The 18,724-nt window shown below is 41.1% G+C and overlaps 1 protein-coding gene across 1 annotated transcript in view; it reads right to left on the bottom strand.

The window, feature by feature from the left end:
• Positions 1 to 18,724, bottom strand: part of CNTN2 (contactin 2) — a 68,945-nt gene that overhangs the window by 35,254 nt on the left and 14,967 nt on the right. Inside the window, exons 2-6 of the mRNA XM_066600157.1 lie at positions 7,510 to 7,571; positions 4,152 to 4,293; positions 3,805 to 3,980; positions 3,614 to 3,709; positions 192 to 401 (exon numbers count right to left, since the gene is read on the bottom strand). Of these exons, the coding sequence (XP_066456254.1) occupies positions 192 to 401; positions 3,614 to 3,709; positions 3,805 to 3,980; positions 4,152 to 4,293; positions 7,510 to 7,564 (679 nt within the window). The 5' untranslated portion in view covers positions 7,565 to 7,571. The remainder of the gene's footprint in view (positions 1 to 191; positions 402 to 3,613; positions 3,710 to 3,804; positions 3,981 to 4,151; positions 4,294 to 7,509; positions 7,572 to 18,724) is intronic.

Here is an 18,724-nt window from a genome sequence, read left to right as displayed (position 1 = left end):
CACACTAAAAAGAGGTACTTTTTGCATTGATATGGTTAAAATTATATAGTGCAATACTACCCAGTTTTTTTTCTTTTTCAATTCGTGAAATAATCCCTTTAATATATCTAATGATAAGATCCCTTTAATTCTACTTCATGATTGACTATTTTTTATACTAAGTTAAAACTCTTGGTTAAGACGTAACTAACCTTCTGGAGTGATACTAAGCTGAGTAAAGCTACTGTAGACACTTTTGGTTGTAAAAGCGATGTGGCTGGTTGTCAAACAGGAATATCCTCCTTCATCCTGGACATCTGTACGCGCAATGTACAAGTTGCCTGTCACTTGAGATACAAATCTCCTGCTATCAGTGGGCAGAAACACTGGAAACTCATCTAGTAGCCATCTGTATGACAAACCTGTAAGACAGGAAAGAAATTAGAGAAATCACAGCTGAGAACTAGGAATATAAATCCATGATTGGCTTGTAAACAAATAAGGTAACTGCATAGTTTTTGGTATTAATAATACAATATATGACTATTTGGGTTGAAATAGTTTAAAATAGAATGTAATAATTAACAGAAACTCTGAAGCCCCTGAATGACATCATGATTTACAGCTTTGACTGTAAACAGAATATGATCAATCTTGTATTCATACTCTAAAATAACATGATACAGGCATAGTATGCCACTAGATGTGTCATCCGCACTCTTATTTCCAGCCAACTAGAAACAAAATAATACCTGATGCTTTAACTAATAAGTGGAAAACATGATCTACAGTCATTGTCTGAAGGTTTTGCTTTCTTGATTTTACTGAAGATATTTCAGGTTTTTGTGGAGATTTTAATGAGAGTATGGAAATTAAGTAAGTGGAATAGAAATAGGTGTTGCAGGCAGTGATGTACATGCAGCAAAGGTGGCCCCCTAAGCAAAATTAGCACAGCATCATCCAGGGACAGTATAGGTCTGTGCTAGTTGCTAGCGATTGTTTGCTAACATTGCAGCAATGGTGGAGTTGGTTGTTCTGTGCAGATTACATTGCTTATTATTGCTTTTTTCAAAATAAGCAGTAAGAAACATTGTAATCTCTAATGTAATCTTATTAGAGAACAAAAGTCCACTTCCCCGATTTATCAGCCATTTGTCCTCCCCGCCTAATTGCTCACTTACACTGAATTCACTGATAGAATCCATCTCTAGAGAGAATACAGCTAGATTAAATAGTACGCATAGAAAGAAGTTGTCCCTGCTCCCATAAAGGTGCCAAGAAAGATATTTCTCTCAAATCCCCCATATACATAACTGCTCGGTTTGGTTTACATGAAAACAGGTATACAGTAGGGAAAAGCACACATACTTCATGATACAACATTCCTTCTGCTTTATTAATTTCCACCAGCGGGTCTGCCCTGTGACTTGTTTACAGGTTGCTGCAGCCAATTGCAGACCTTTGTGCCCCTACACAGTGATAGTGCCCAGCCCCTACACAGCAATAGTGCCCTCCTATGCACCCCACATAGTGATAGTACCCTCCTATTTGCCCCACACAGTGATAATGCCCTCCTATGTGCTACACACAGTGATAGTGCTCTTCTGTGTCCAACACAGTGATAGTGCGCTCCTATGCCCCCTACACACTGATAGTTCACTCCTATGCACACCACACAGTGATAGTGCCCTCCTATGTGCCCCACACAGTAATATTGCCCTCCTTTGTGCCCCACACAGTGATAAATCTATTTTAACTGCTCGTGAAGACTTTTTAAATATTCTGTCCTGGATAGGGAACTATAGAAAGATGACTCCTTCCACACAATTTCTCCAGCAGTATAGCCCTGAGCTTGGCTCCTCCTCTACATATGACTAGTGACATGCTCGTGATGTCATGGCAGGTTCTTTGCTCATGAGGGCCATCTATGTCTTATACCTCCTCTGTCTATCAAAGCAGCTGTTTGCTGCAACAGCTGCCCGAAACACAGGGCACATCTGTCAGACGCAATCAGCTGTGTTATGTAACTGACTCTGGCACACAATGTGCAATCCAAAGGGCAGCTGATTGTCTCCTACTGACAGTCAGCCATCAATGCCCTCCATCCTTCCTCCTTCTTGTACCCAGGTCATGCTTCCTGACCCATGGGGGTATCTATAGGGGGGCAGGCAGGACACAAGAGACTAGGGTCAATCTTGGGTCAGGATGCAAGAGACTAGGGTCAATGTTAGGGTTCTATGGGTCCACTAGAGGAAATGATTCTGAGGTCCCTCTTTATTTAAACATCTGTTGCAAATGCCCAATCCTACCATAAATGCCGCTGTTATTAATGCCCACAAAGGGTATATCACCAATAAGGTACAATAGGATTATTTGTTATTCAATTAATAGGCCCATAGTGGCAAGTGATTGACTCCAAAGTCAGCTCCAAATGTGGTTATCTTTTGCTAGACAAGTGAAGCCTGTTATTGCATCGGAGCCTGAGATCGTTTGGTACTCTGGTTGGCTAATCCAACCCTACTATGTGTTATTAAGAAGTATAATGATGTACATTATCCCTGCTAGAATGCCATGCTGATGACAGTAGCGAATATTTATTTCTGTAGCATATATAGATCCTGTATCACAACAGGAAGAGAGTAAGTTGGTCTATGCCATAACTTTTGCCCTTGGGCTTCGAAGTTGCATCCTAGATAGTAATTTCCTCTGTATTTTGAGCTGCAAATCTACTAACTATATAGTAAACAATCTGTCCATTAATGACTGGCAGGGTGACCAGTTATCCTGTACTACAATGAATGTTGCCGAGTTCTGCTGGTAAAATCACAGAAATATACCCAACTGTGCCGGCTAGATCTTACTTTTGTTGTAATTAAACCCGACATTCATTCTTTTCTAGCTAGCAAAGGGATTCTCGCTAATTATTTTATATCTAATAGATGACAAAGGCACAACAGATGTTTTTTTTAACATAAAGCATAAAAAATGTTAAGTAACTTAAGCCTATGAATATCTATTTTCACATTTTAATAATTATTTTATTTACTTCTTAGAGGGCAGAGCATTAATCCAGAGACATAATTTACCCATTGGCATATTTGAGGCTTCCAGTGATAGGACTCTAGGGTCAGCAGATGTTCAGGGATGCACCTCACAGCATGGGATGTGACACCGGCTATGTGGCTGCAAGGATTAGCAGGTGACTAGTGCTTTCTCTCTGCTTTACTCTTTGTTCTAACACTTTATTTGGTTCCCTAAGCTCCTGCTATCTGCATTTATTTTATATCAAATTGAAGGGCATAGCAAGAGGGCTACAGTCAAAACGACAGTAAATGAAGTGTCACGTCTGGGAGAATATAATAAGATCTAGACGCCTTTAGATTGTTAATACACAAGGGCAAGGGTTTGGTAATTTCTGCCACGTTCGTTTCCAAGCTGTGCCTCATCCATATCTCATATGTCCTAATGACTATACTCAGAAATATCCCCTATTTTATTGCTGATAAAGCTAAGAATTCATTGATTTCACCGAATCCAAAATAAATGTACCACAATTTAAGAAACAGGACATGATGAGTTGGTGGCAATACACATGGACGGACAGACAGGAGATCAATTCTGATAGGTGGCTTACCCGGGTAGTGCTGTGGAGGATTACATGGCAAGATTACTCCCCATCCTTCTGTTGTTTTAACTGTATCTCTCTCTTCCGATGGAAACTCATGCAAATCTGATATATATAAAAAAAGTACAAAAGATTATTGTTTGATTAACAAACCAACCAATACACTGAAAAAATATGAAGGATTACTTCTGGACACTCACATCCAAAGCGCAGCGAGGCTTCATTACTGAGCACTGTACCCCTTTCATTAGAGGCTACACATTGATAAGTTCCTGTATGTTTAGAAGGTATTGGATTAGAGACGGCCAGATTCCCTCCTACTAGTTGGTAGCTGGAGTTTGCTGAAAGATTGAGGTCTGTGCCATTCAGTTTCCACCTGCAGGTATGCCAATGAGGAACATATTTAGATGCTTGAAGTTATGGACAATGTTCATATTCATATTAGCTTCACTTTCTGTACAAAATGGTTAACCCTAACCTACTAACCCTAACCCACTAACCCTAACTCACTAACCCTAACTCTTAACACATGGTCTCTTGTTAATACCTGTAAGTGGCAGAAGGGATGGCCCTGGCACGGCAAGCAAGGGTGAGTGGCTCTTCGGACCCTTCTGGAAACAATGTGTTCTGTGGCTGCTCCTCCAATACTGGGCCATACCCTCCACTTGGTCCTTTGATTGGATTAAAGGCTAATTGAAAAAAGAAATTATTTTACCGGAGAACAGCAACAGTTATATTGAACTTTATTGTACAAATCTGTAATGTACAAGAATCTCCATGGTATGTATTATAAGGGGTTTCAATTAGCAACATTCTATTCTGATGGGGTTCTAGCTTTTGTAACAGACGTCAGAATAGCCATCACTATAAGGACTGTAGTTCCGGTAGAGAAGGGAACACGCCTCCAATAGATCACAAAAGCTTCTTGTTCCATTAAGATCCATCAGTGCTTAAAATACATGTCCTTCCATTATGAATGTACTTTCAACTATTTATAATCACGGGTCCTAAATTTCTAGAATAAGAGCATGCTGTGGAAAGAATTGCATAGTGCACTGAACCACACAGGAAGTAAATGTGCTCTGTAAAATATCATTATTTTATAGAATTTAAGCCTGTATAGAACATAAAAAAGTATTTGAAAATACAGAATGTATATATTTCAGTTATTAACATTATCGAAGAGCTTAAAAATTTAGTCAATATGGCTAATATTGTACAACATGATAATCGGTGCCAACACCAATTGAACCTGCTTTAAACGGATTTTCACCCAAAATGATACTAGATTTAAAAAAAACTAGATATATACAGAGATAATTTACTTTTTTTTAAGTGCCCATTTTTGCAAACGTAACACCGTGAAGTGCAGCCATATTGTTTGTCACCTTTGAATTTACTTCTCCATAACTGACGGTGAAACTTTGCTATTGGTTGTATATCATGATCATTTTATATAAGTTTCAGAGCAGCTTGTTCACCTGCCACAACCAATATGACTGCATGCCCAGTTGTCATTTTCACAAAAATGACCACCACATCAAAACTAAAGAATGGTAATACCTCTGTATATAAAATAAACACAATAACTTCTGATTTAGTGCCCTTTCACATGGTCATGTAAGGCCTCCTGCGAAAACCAGAGTGGGATTCCGCCTCCAGATTCTGCAGCAAATCCAGCCCATAGCATGCTATGAGAAAACATAATTTTCTGGCCATGAACGGAAATCAATTGCAATTTTCCAAGTGCGGGGGGAAAATCGCAGCATGCTGCGATTCTGTGTGGGCTACACACAGACGGCTTCCATTGAAGTCAGCGGAAGCCGTCCGTCCCGTGGCACTTCTGCAGTGAGCACTGCGGAAGTATTGCGGGATCCGCGTCATCACCGAGCGCCGGCGCCTACTCATGCACGCGTGACGGAGTGCCGGTCGGCATATCCGCAGCACAGAAAATGCCACTGGACAGGTACGCAGGGGTCACTGGCCGGGCATTGGGTTGAACTCCCCTGCAGGAATCCCGCATGCGGGGTCCGACCCGCCCGTGTACATGTGGCCTTACCTGTCTGTGTGCTTTCTCTATATTTCACAGACAACACATGGATCCACTGTAGCCAATTAGGCTATTCACACAGGCGTATTGTCACACGAACCAAAAAAAATCACAGCATGTTCTATTCTAGTCCATATCCCTGTGCTGACAGCACACGGACGCATATCCATATGCTGTCTGATGCAATATGCATCCAAGAATCTTGTGTGCAACTCGTGTATGCCTGTGTAAATGGAGCCTTAATCTGAAAGGGGTTGTACCAGAATCACAAGGTATTCCCTATCCACAGTATAGGGGATAACTTGCTAATCATTGAGAGTCTCACCTTTGAGAGTCCCAGCAATCCCAAAAATGGAGTCCTTTGCCCCCTGTCCTCCTCATTGCAGACTTACTGCACACCTCACAGTGAAAAAGAAACTAAATGGAGTGCTGATTGTGCAAACCTGCTGCCGCTTCATTCACTTTCAATGGGACTGCTGGAGTTAGCCGAGCAGCAAGCACTCTGGTATTTCCATCAGCCCCACTGAAATGAACAGAGGTGGCTGCGCATGTTTGGCCAGCACTCCATTCATTCTGATGTCACTGCAGAGAGTTAACAGGCAGTGACAGGCAGAGAGGGACATTAGTCCCATTTTCGGGATTGGTGGAGATCTCAGCGGTGAGATGCCCACCAATCAGCAAGTTATCCCCTATCCTGTGGATCAGGAATAATTTATAACTCTGGAAAAACCCCTTTAAATGGAGAATATTATATTTTGAATGGAAGTTCTCTTTATACATTCTCACGTGCTCATTATTAGGAAGCCAGTTTTTTGTTGTAAAGTGCACCAAAAACTTATGCAAATCATGAAACTTGCCAAAGTTGCATAAAATGTCTCTTTTTTAGGCTCACTCAGCATAATTTGAAAATTACATGGAGTTAGTGTGCTTCACTAGGAATATTAAAGCAGAACCTTGTAAGCCCAGGCATAGATTTCATTTTCTGACTCTTGAACAGTCCAAAGGGCACTACATTTATTAAGAGGTGTGCACTAGAGATGAGCGAGCGTACTCGGAAAAGCACTACTCGCTTGAGTAATTTGCTTTATCCGAGTATCGCAGTGCTCGTCCCTGAAGATTCGGGTGCCGCTGCGGCTGACAGGTGAGTCGCAGCGGGGAGCAGGGGAGAGCGGGCGGGAGAGAAAGATCTCCCCTCTGTTCCTCCCCGCTCTCCCCTGCAGCTCCCCGCTCCGTGCTGGCACCCGAATCTTCAGGGACGAGCACAGCGATACTCGGATAAAGCAAATTACTCGAGCGAGTAGTGCTTTTCTGAGTACGCTCGCTCATCTCTAGTGTGCACCTCACCACAATTTACTTCAAAGAACTTTTTTTTCTGACTGACAATAGAAATGCCAGTCATAAGGAATATGGACCTATTGTATGTCACAAGCAGAATATTGTTTCCAATTTAGAGCAAGTCAAATGTTAAATGAACAAAAAAATGAGCAAAAAAAATAATCCCATTGGGAAAAAAATCTTTGCATATGTGTGGTTTTCCAGTTTGTTAAATATTTCACACTCCATCCAATTACTTTTTGCCTCTGACCAATCACATCTCTTGGCAAAGAAGAACATAATCCGATTCTGTTTTGGTATAAGGCCTCATATACACAGATTTCTTTCTCCTCCTTACTATGGAGCCGCAGGAACTCTGTGTGCATCTGTTCAGCCTCTTGAACATGACCGCCACATGCAAGAAGCTTTAGAAAGATAATACACAGTACAAATAAGGAACTATGTACAGCAAGTGTCTTATGAAGAAAAAGCAGAGCAAGGAATAGAAAAATGAAAATATAGCTGATGATCATCGACTTACCTGAACAGCAGAGAAGTACAAAGAACAGGAAGAAGGCAGAGGAAGGAGGCAGCATGGTGCTTCTGCACAGGGAGAGAATAGATTCGTAAATGCAAACAGGAAAGACAGAGGCAGCAAATGTAGAAATAAACTGCATCCACAGACAACTATTTTTTAGTACACTGATACCACTCCAGAACACCACAGATTTATCATTATTCTGTGCCACAATTCAAGAGAAAAAAAAGTCTGCTAATTTTTGAGAAAGTTATACATTAACAAAAACCTGAAACTTTTCTATGTAGCCCCCATCATTTTTTTAATGGGCGGTGGTGTGGCTGATCATGACCTGATAGATTTACTATAATTTTCACCACAAACCAGTGTAAATCATAGCAAACATCTATCCCAGCTCACAGCTGGCACAGGTTTCAGTTTTGGGCACACAAACGACCTAACTTGCACTTCCTAATACATTTGGCACATCTTCCTCCAGCAAGCTGCAAAGTAAAAATGACACATGAAACGCCTGTCTTAATAAATCCCCTATTTACCTCTTTGAGCAGATCACTCCTGATCTAGAACAGATCTTTCTGTGACAGGTTTGTAATTTCCTTATGTCCCTCTTCTCTAAGTGTAATAGTCAGTGCAATAGAGAGTGAAAGTAAACATAAAGGGAGACACATGCAATCGATTCAAATGGACCCTCCATCTCCAGAAGGTACACAGTCAGATATTTGGTGCGTACCTATCCACAGGTTAAGTGATAAATATTTGAATTCTGGGGGTCCCCATTCTTCTCTTTGGCAGTCCCATAGAGATGAATGGGCTGACAGCATGCATGCTCGGCAACTGCTCCATTCAAGCTCCTCCTCACTGTGGGTGGGGGTCCAGTGAAAGCTGACACAGGACCCCCTCATGATCAGCGGGGGTCCCCTGGTGTTTCCCCCTGATGATCAGACATTTATCCTGTGGATAGGTGATAAATGTTAATTCTAGGAATACTCCTTTATGTTCATGGATGATTTTCGAAATGTGAAAACATATGAAGACCATAACTAGTAATCACATAACTAGAGACTCCATGTAGACAGACCCCTACCACTTAGTGAATGCCTTCCCGCTTGATCATTTATTGCTGAAATCTTCCTTACCCAACTTTCCATCTGCGGTATGACAACCTATTAGTGTTATTGCAAATATCCATTATGAATATTGCAGATGGATGCAACCTCAAGGGATGCCCATGAGTAATCTGTACTATCTGATATTACTTCTGATCTTGCATTGACCTTGACCTTGGACTGTACAATGCCATCGAAGGAATGTGCCTTCACAGCATATCCCCAAGTGTAGACAAAGACATAGAAGTGATAATGCATCGTATCATTTCCTTCATAGTACTTGACCGCTACACTCTACCACCAACTTCATAACCATTTGCCACTAAAGACATTTCTAGTTTGCTTCCACAGTACAATAAAATGTCATACAAAACTCATAATAAACATGAGGCATGGTACAACATGGGATTGTGGTGCAACACGGGTAGAACAGCACTGTTCACCAACTTGAAAGACCCTTCCAGGACTGCCCCAACTAATCTCAGATTATCCACCTTGTTCTAGTGCTTAGTTTCCAAATAAAAATACTTCCCTCCTGAACCTTATTTATACCTGAAACATATCTAAAGAGTAACTGCACTTTTTAAAAACATTTAACATGTCAAAGTGACAAGTCTAAAATTGTGATCAGTGGGGGTCCAGGTTCTGAGATCCCTGCGATCGCTGAAATGAAAGGGCTTCTGTGATCATCTGTGCTGTAGCTCTTTGGCTGTCTTTGTTGCCTGTCCACTCCTCTTCGAAGCAGAAGATGGATGCATAGATGTCTATTAGGGCGGCTTCACACGGGTGTATTTGCATGCTCAAAATTTGCCTGTGCAATACACAGAGAATAGAACCCATTGATTTTAATGGGTTTGCTCACATTTACTCTTTTTGCACTCAAAAAAACGCAGCATGCTCTAATTTTGCATGCATTTGCACACTGAAGGTCTCCAAAGTCGTCTTTGGGGTGGGTGCTCAAATGCATGCGCAATACACAAGGAGATATGCAGAAAGAACTCATTAGGCTAAATGTCCTGTTCACAAAAAAACACACCTTGCACGTGAAAAAAGTGCAGTAAAATACACAGATTCGTGCGCAAAAAAGACTTATTTACAGCATACATACGTCGTGCTGAAGTGCGCACAATTGCGCATACGCCCATGGGAAGCCACCTTTAAAGTCTTCTTCTGAAGTATCAGAAAATTACATTTCAACTGTGATATCTGACTCCAAAATTAACTTTTCAAGCTTCATTTTATAAAATATAGAGCAAACATTATCACACGCATTATTGCATTTAGAATTTAAAAAACGAAAAAAACCTTTAAATCTAGTTTTTCTTTTGAACATTTGTTCATCTGTTTGCAACCTTAAGGCTGCCTGTCCACAAGCGTAGTGGTATTCTGCAGCGGATCTCTGCCGCGGGATACCGCTGCCCGGGAGCAGGAGCCAGCAGGCGGATCTCTGCTGTCAGCCTATCTGGATAGATGGGCTGACCGCGGAGAATCACGGTAAATCGCAGCATGCTGCGATTTGCTGGCCGCGAGTGGAGAATCGCAATGATTCTCCGCTCGTAGACAGGGAGGAAGCGCTCTCCATAGCAACGCTATGGAGAGCTTTCACTGCGTTCCCCGCGGCCGGATTATCACCACGGGGAACACAATGAAAACCCGACCGTGGACAGGCAGCCTAACTAGTATGAAATTTTCTGAACATTTCTGAGATATCTTGCAACCTTTTAACAGGTTCTATCCAATCAATTGTTATAATATTGGAGGAAAGATGTAACATTGTGGATGGTCTGGGAAGCATACAACATGGAGCTTGGTGGCTTCCTGCCAATAGAGATGTCCCCTTTGAGAGGCAAAAGTCAAGGCTTCCTGCTTGCTTTAACGTATGCATGTACAATGTCATTTCACATTCAGTATAAATGTTTTTGGCAGATTTTACACCAGCATTTAAAATACAGCTTGTACATCGATGTCCAACACGCTGTTCAGTAATTACAGGTTGTGATCTTTGCCATTGTCCTTAATGGTTGCATTTTTCACAATTTCTAGGCAATATGCCTAATGATATGGTGTCCTTGAAAAGTAAAATGGAAAGTCACAGACAAGCTCCTTACCTTGCTTTCTTGTGTTGCTACAACAACATAGAAAAACCTATTAAACAAATTTATTAAAGTGATTACCCAGTTTTGTTCACTAAGGCATACCTACTATTTGCTGTAGCAGTGTCTGCTTTTCATTTTGGCTCGGTTACAGCAGAAAGCTGGGCAGTAACTGTATTTTAGCTGCATTCTTTTAATCCATCTCCTATCTCATTAGAGGCTCAGGCTAATGCTCTGTCATTCTACCCCATTCTTTACACTACAGCTCAGACACAAGTCCACATTGACACCCCAAGTCCATCAGGACATCAGTGCACGGGGAGCTGATTCTCACAAGCAAAGATACATTGATTTTATACTATAAGCAACATTCAAGAAGCCGCACCATTTCCAATTTGACAAATATAGTCTAGTCTTATACGAAAGGTCTAATTATATAGAAAATCAAATGTCTAATATTACATAGTTACCCTTCGTGCTGCCAAAACTACTTTGACCCATCAATATATGGACTGCACAAGCCTCTGAAGGTGTCCAGGGATATCTAGGCTTAAAGGGGTTTTGCTGTCAGTGCCATGATACGCTGGGGTTGAAGTGGAAGCCACAGCTCCAACCTGTATAGTGCATGGCACTCATAATTGCAGGCGCAGTTTTCATGGAAATCAATAAGGCTGCACTTGTTATTGCAGGCTGGGGTCCCATTGATTTCAATGAGAACTACAATTACGAGTGGCGGCGACTACACATAGGTCGGAGTATTCCAGTACTGACAGCCGGGGTTGCCTGGAAAGACCCTTTAAGAAGATTTTAGCAGCAGATCCTTCTAACTCCTGTAAATTGCGATATGCGGATTGCATGGATCAGATTTGCTTTTCTAGCTCATTTCATAGAGGCTATGAATGAGATTTGGGGAGTTTTGAGGCCAAGTCAACACCATGAACCATTTGTTATGTGTCTCAAACCATTCTTGAACAATTTTTGCAGTGTGGCCGGGTCCATTATCTTGCTGAAATAGACCCTTCCTGCTAGGAAATATTACTGTCATAAAGGGATGTACTAGGTCTACAAGAGTGTTTACAAGGAGGTACATTTTAAAGTATCCTCCGCATGAATCCCAGAAGATAACATTGCCCATAGCATCACACTGCCTCTGCCAGCTTACCTCCTTCCCATAATGCTGTAGTATGTAAGCTAGTTGGAGCAGGACCCTCACCCCTACTGTTTCCATTATTTGATTACCTCATGTAACTGTGGTCTTGTTTATTTCTCCTGCCTTGTAAGCGCTGCGAAGTATGTTGGCGCTATATGAATAAAGATTATTATTATAAAGCATCCTGAAGCCATCCCTTGCCCGGGTAAGCAATACACACACTGCCATATAAATGAAAGACCATTTTTAGATGTTACTGTGTAGATAGAAGGCAAAGTATTATGCTAGGCTCCCAATATATAAGGGACATCTGTAGACATTTGTAGGAACAAGACACAACATTAAGGAATTGATCTTCTGCCTAGTTTCAAAATATGTAATTGTTTTTCATGTTATTTTTCAAATATTCATGTAATCAATCATCTCTGCATGAAGATGGCATTAGGGCTGTTAAAATAGAACACTCTAAGAAGGGGTCCAGATGGGGCCGATTTGCAGCAGGATTTCTGTGCAGACCCTCTGCACAGAAACTCCGCGGTATTTGTAGAAAATCTCACCCATAAACTGCGGAAATCAACTGCACAAAACCTGTGTGAAAATTGACATGAGATGTGGAATTCTGTACAAGAATACACAATAAAACATGCTTCAAAATCTGCACCAAACAGTGCGGGTTTGGAGGCAAGCAGGCTTTCCACAGCTGATCTGCACCGGAATTCCTGCTGCGGACATTCCACTATAAATTAGCCCCCATGTGGACCCAGCCTAAATATTCCACATCCCACTTAGTTCCAGCCAAATGGACTCCAGTTGAGTTGTCACCTTCTACCGTTACGTTTAATCTGCAGGCAAAAGGATTGATAAGTTAGATTCCGTGTGACTTGTCTCTACTTGCAGTACATAACCATCATAGCTGAAAATCCTTAAATTATCATATAAAGTACTTTATTTTGTGGATACATTTTTCTGTTGTAACGGCAACAATTCATGCTTGAATTTCTAATCAATTTTAAAGATCCAGTATTAGACAATCTCTACAAAAATATTTTTTGTAGGAACATGTTTAGCTAATAAGGGGTTTTACCCTTATGGCCTGCCCTCCATTAGCCAAATCTGAAGTCACTTAGAAACACCTAGTAAGCTATATGTCACTGTAGCAGGGATCGTTCTCTGAGCTATGTTATGTGGATCCATTAAAATTATATGATTTTTCCAAATTTTGATTCTTATGTCTTGTCAGTTGGGGTGTGGTTCCTGGGACCCCCACCAGTCTCAAGAATGCAGGGATGGTCATGCATATGAGGTCACTCTCTTCCGGAAATCAACAGGCCTAATCTTCCACTAATTTCCATAGAGATTGTGATATTTCAGTCAGGTATAAAAGCCAAATCTGTGATGCTTCAGACCCTCATAACTCTCGGGAATAATTAAATACTGTTTATTCCCGTTTTTGCCAACGTATGAGCAGTTGGAGATGGCGTTTAACCCTTTACAATTGCTTTAAGTTGATTCACTTGATTCTAGCAAGAGTATATTCTGAAAATTGTACATATTAAGGTTAATAACTCCCAGCCAAATAGGTTTATCACCTTTCATCACAACATACTGAACATACTGGAATCCCTCAATGTTGTCTTCGTTGTGAAGACTGACTTGCTTGGATGCAAGACAGTAAGAAAACAATTTTCCAAAAAGGCTAATATTTCAAGCTTTGGCTCACGTTTCTTCTGCATATCCATTGAGCAATTTAACGAGAACATCCAGAAAACATAAACAGTGTTTAGAATACAAAATTCTCATGATGGTACTAGTTGATTTCACAAATAATTATCATTGACTAGACTGCTACCGCTGTCCGCCTTACATGACCCCTTGAAAATCATTCTTCACTGTCTTCCAGTTTCTTCCTATAGTACGGTATATAAACTGGGTTTAGGGTTTACCTAATACATACATTTTATAGGACTGTATGTATGAGTATACATTATAGGTAATTTACCAGGAAACCGTTTTATTTAATTTCAGCCCTTATAATATAATGACTGGTCTCTCAATAGGACAAGCACAAGCTGCCAGACTAAAAGGACTCCACTAATAAATTTGTTTCTAATGACCATCTCCCTGGAGTGATATGATGGGGGTATTGATGTTGAGCCATACACTCCCTCCTCCTTGTTGTTAATCCCTTATCATTGCTCCCTTGAGAGGTCACTGAATCCATTACAGTAGGTCACAGAGTGTTCTTCTTACAACAGTAAAATCTGGACCCCCGTCTTCCACTACACTGACTGTCTGTCGCCTTTTTACCCCTCTTATACTTAATGGACTCATTTTGCCAAAGGCTCCTTATGGGATAGTACGCAAGCTCATTTATAAGCTCTTAGAAGATGGGGGCATAATGTATCCACAGCGTCATCATCTAGCTATAGAACAACAACACACATCAAAATGAAATACTAAATTGGGGTTCATGTAGTATATGGACACAGCATTTCAATTTATTGATGTATAAGATGTCCAGTCCTCCACATTCTCCATATTTTTGGCATGACAACCTTGTCCTCACATGTGGTGATCACTTACCTTTCTAGTTCTAAGAATACAAAAATTCTACAATATTTGGCACAGATAACACTGGCGTGGGATAGAATAGTTGTAGAAGAAAAGTTAAAGCTGTGACATATTTCAGGAAATGATATATCACTCACATGCCTTTCTTATTAGAAGAAAACTGACTTGTAAAAGCAATAATAAGGATTTAAGGGATTTTGATTTTTAATTAACATGACAATAAAAGAAACCTAATGCAAAAAGAAATGTCGCCTTTCCTTTGTCTGCTCAAAAAAAGGTCTAGAAATTACGGCATCGGTATGGTAATCATTTGCGAGCAGCACGCGATTCACTGCTGGCCACACTGCCCTGTCTCTTGCCTCTTGAAGCCTGCATGGGCTCTGCTTGCACCTGTGTCACATGCTGATGAAGTAAGTTTTTTACACTGAACGTTATGTCCAGGACATATTAAAGTACAGCACAAACGGATGTAAATAATGGAATTTGGAGATTCTCAGAACTAGAGATATATAATAAAGCCCCGATAATGGGAACAGATTTTGTTCTGAACTCCCTAGCAATAATCTCATTGAAGAACACTATTGTATACCCAACTGCACATGCATGGAGACAAGTCTCTAGATGCAAGACTTTTGAAAACTTATGGCTAAATTGAATCTTGTATGTGGTTCAATTAATGTCATAATCTATGCGGATCCACTGACAGCTATTTATACACGCATTTTAATTACCAGTAATATGTATCAGACACATAGAAGATAAAGTAGCTTTCCAGTAATAGTATAGTTTAAGATGCCAAGAAAAGTCATAAAACGGCTGCAGAGGAAGAAGTCAGGAAATTGTGTTCTCACATGAGTACTTTATTCTTAATTCACTCTTTGTAAAAAATAAAATCAAGCACCTACAAGAGGTTGTCGTTTTGCTGTAAAACTTGGCATCCAGTTCCATCTCAGGCAGATATACAAATGATGAGAGCTGTGTGTGATTAGGTTAACGGTCTCTCCACCTGTGGCCCTAAAAGTGGTTCCCCACTTGGCCTATAAAAGGCTCTCGGAGGCTTCTTGTGTGCAGTGACCTCTTCTTCCACTTGTGTAGAGCTTGTTTACCGCTAGACGCCTCTGCAACGCGGAGAAGAGATTTCACCCTGTTACCAGAGTTTGAAAGGGGCGCATTATTGAAATGTGAGAAGCTTCATGATCGTATCGACGAATTGCCACCACCTGGGCCATTCTGTCCAGACTGTTAGGAGGCATTGGGAACAGTGGATGTGTGAGGGCACACAAGGTGACTGAGCTCAAGATGCCCTCAACAGACCACCAGTAGATTGTCCGACAAGCATGAACATCTCCCTGTTTTGCTGTCCACCATCCAGATACAGGTGGCACCATCGTTACAGGCCCCTGTGTCTGTTGGAACCATTTCCAGGCACTTAGCCAAAGGACATTTGGTTTCACAGCACCCATTATGTGTACAGCCTTTGACACCCACCAACCGTCGCCTCCATTTGCTGTGGTGTCGTGAACAACAAAACTGGACTGCTATGATGTGGAACCGGGTTGTCTTCATCGATGAATCCAGGTTTAGTTTAGGCACTGCTGACAGCTGTGTTCATGTCTGGAGACCTCAGGGTGAGCGCCTCCAACCGGCCTTTGTCCTAGAGCAGCACACTGCCCCCACTGCTGGTATGATGGTTTGGGGGGCTATCGCATATAACAGTTACCCCTGGTGGTGGTACAAGGGACAATGACAGCTCAGCGATATGTTCAGGACATCCTGCAGCCACATGTGTTCCTCTCATGGTGGCTTCCAAGAGGCTTCCAGCAGGATAATGCTCAGCTATACACAACAAGGTTGTCACAGGAATGTCTCCACAAAATTGCCATATTTCTGTGACCTGCCCGTTTGCCAGATTTATCGCCAATAAAACATGTATGGGACCATCTGGGATGCCAACTTTGACAGCCTATAAGTTTGCATGATCTAGAGGCTCAGTTACAGCAAATGGGGAGCAATTTGCGGCAGGACAACATACAGAACCTGTATGCCTTCATGCCTGCCTGTATTCCATCTTGTATCCGAGATAGAGGCAGTACAACATTGTATTAAATCCCCCCTTCCAGGGGTCAGTTTTCCACAATAAATTCTGCTTTTGCTCTAATATTGTAATCACTTATTTATGTCAACATTACAATCATGCAAAGAAAGTTTCATTATTTTCCCGACAACTCCTTCTAGGGAATGGATTTTGTTTTACATTGAGTTCACCTTTGTGCATGCAGGATGGATTAGTTTGAAGAATTTTCAAACACAGCAAGCAACCAACAGCATCAAAGGAAGAAGACACATATTTCTTTATTGTAGAATAAGGACATCTGCAGATCACACTAGAGCTTTATGGTGCAGAGCTAGAATTATTTCTCCCAACTAGTGTGACAACCAGTATAGGCAAAGTGTGCAACTCTGTAGTATGTGGGGTAGCAGGCTGATGGAGCATAAAAGCCACATTGGACCACAAGGCACATGTAGTAAAAACTGTCTGTTACCCCCTGATCCTTATGACCCACCATAGCAAAACACAAGCACCAGAAATGAGCTGCCATACGTACTGGGAAAGTAAGTAAAATGCAACAGAATTCTATCACTTAGTACCACAGAAAATGAACTATTGGGTTTAAGCTGAAAATCTAGCACTCTAGACAACTGTTACTCCAACTTCAACACTTAAAAAAAATGTTTAAGAGATCCTGTATGGATGTTGCTGAAGGGGTATTCCGGGATTTTTGAACTGATGAGCTGTCGTGGAAGTCGGCATCAGTGAGTGGTCACAGCAGGTAGTGCAAGTGGCGGCTTCATTACCGTTAAATTCCCATGGGAGCACCGCACGTCTCTTACACTTCCTGCTTCTCTTACGATCAGGTTAGGATGTGATGTCTTGTTGCACTGACAGCAAGCCAGACAATCAGCTGATGGACAGGGATCCCGACTGTCTGAACCCCGTCCATCAACTACTGATGACTTACTAGAGGATAGGTCAACAGTTCAAAAAGCCTGGCCTACTCCTTTAAGTATGTTTATGTCATGCAGCGTCGGAGTATGTATGAGGAGAGATCAGCTGACACCCACGGGCAATAGCTGCAATCAGCCATGCGGCCGATTGCAGCCATTAACCCTTTAGAAGGTTCTGTCAATTCTGACAGCGGCATCTAAATTCCCTGTACAATAAGACTGTAGGGAGCTGTGAGGGTGTCATGGCAGCCGGGGTCCTCCTGAAAGGCCCCAGAGCTGTCTCGGCAGACTGCCTATCAAGACATCCCCGTGAGGTGGCTTGATAGACTGCCTATCAGATTGTACTGTAGGAGCTATCAAAGCATCACTTGTTGTGCTCCCCTAGGGGGGGCTAAAAAAAAGTAAAAATCAGATCAATAAAGTTTTACTAATTGTAAAAAAAAAAAAGTAATAAAAGTTAAAATCACCCCCTTTTGCCATATCTATAATAAAAAATCTAACTCATAAAAGAAAAATACATATTTGGTATCGCCATGTCCGTAAAAGTCCGATTTATCAAATAGTGCATTACTTACCCTGCACGGTGAACATCTTTCGACAAAAAAAACAATAAAGAGCACCAAAAATGCACTCATTTAGTCACTCTCTCTCCCAGATAAAATGCAATAAAACGTGATCAAAATGTACCAACGTAAACTACAGGATGTCTCACAAAAAATGAGCCCTCGCACAGCTATGTCGAAAAGAAAAATAAAAAAGTTACTGCGCACAGAAGATGACGGCAGAAAATAATTTTTAAAAATTAAATGTCTTTGAAAAAAAATAAAAGAAGTACAGCAAAAAAAAAAACTATACAAGTTTGAGATCGTAGTAATAGTACTGACCCATAGAATAAAGTTATGTTATTTTTGTTGCAGTTTGTGGCTGTAGAAACAAGACACACTGAAAGATGTCATTTTTTTTTTCATTTTACTCCACTTGGAATTTTTTTAAAGTTTTTCTTTTGTCACCGTAGCAATGAAATCCTTTTTCAACTTTAATGAAACTTGTCACCGAAAGGACCAAAAATAATAAAACTTAGCTTTTATTGATTTTTAAATAGTAAAAAGGCGTCCTTATATTTTCGAATATGTGCTAAAAGTCACACAATAATTAAAAACAGTAGGGCTTAGATATATAGATGAACACTGCTCTGTCCCAACAATCTAGGTGCATTGGCCGGGAATCAAACCCGGGCCTCCCGCGTGGCAGGCAAGAATTCTACCACTTCTACCACTTTTGTATTCCCTGAT

The sequence above is a fragment of the Eleutherodactylus coqui genome, chromosome 4 (genome assembly GCF_035609145.1).
Source record: "Eleutherodactylus coqui strain aEleCoq1 chromosome 4, aEleCoq1.hap1, whole genome shotgun sequence".
Taxonomy (NCBI): domain Eukaryota; kingdom Metazoa; phylum Chordata; class Amphibia; order Anura; family Eleutherodactylidae; genus Eleutherodactylus; species Eleutherodactylus coqui.
This window is presented reverse-complemented; position numbering and strand designations above follow the sequence as displayed.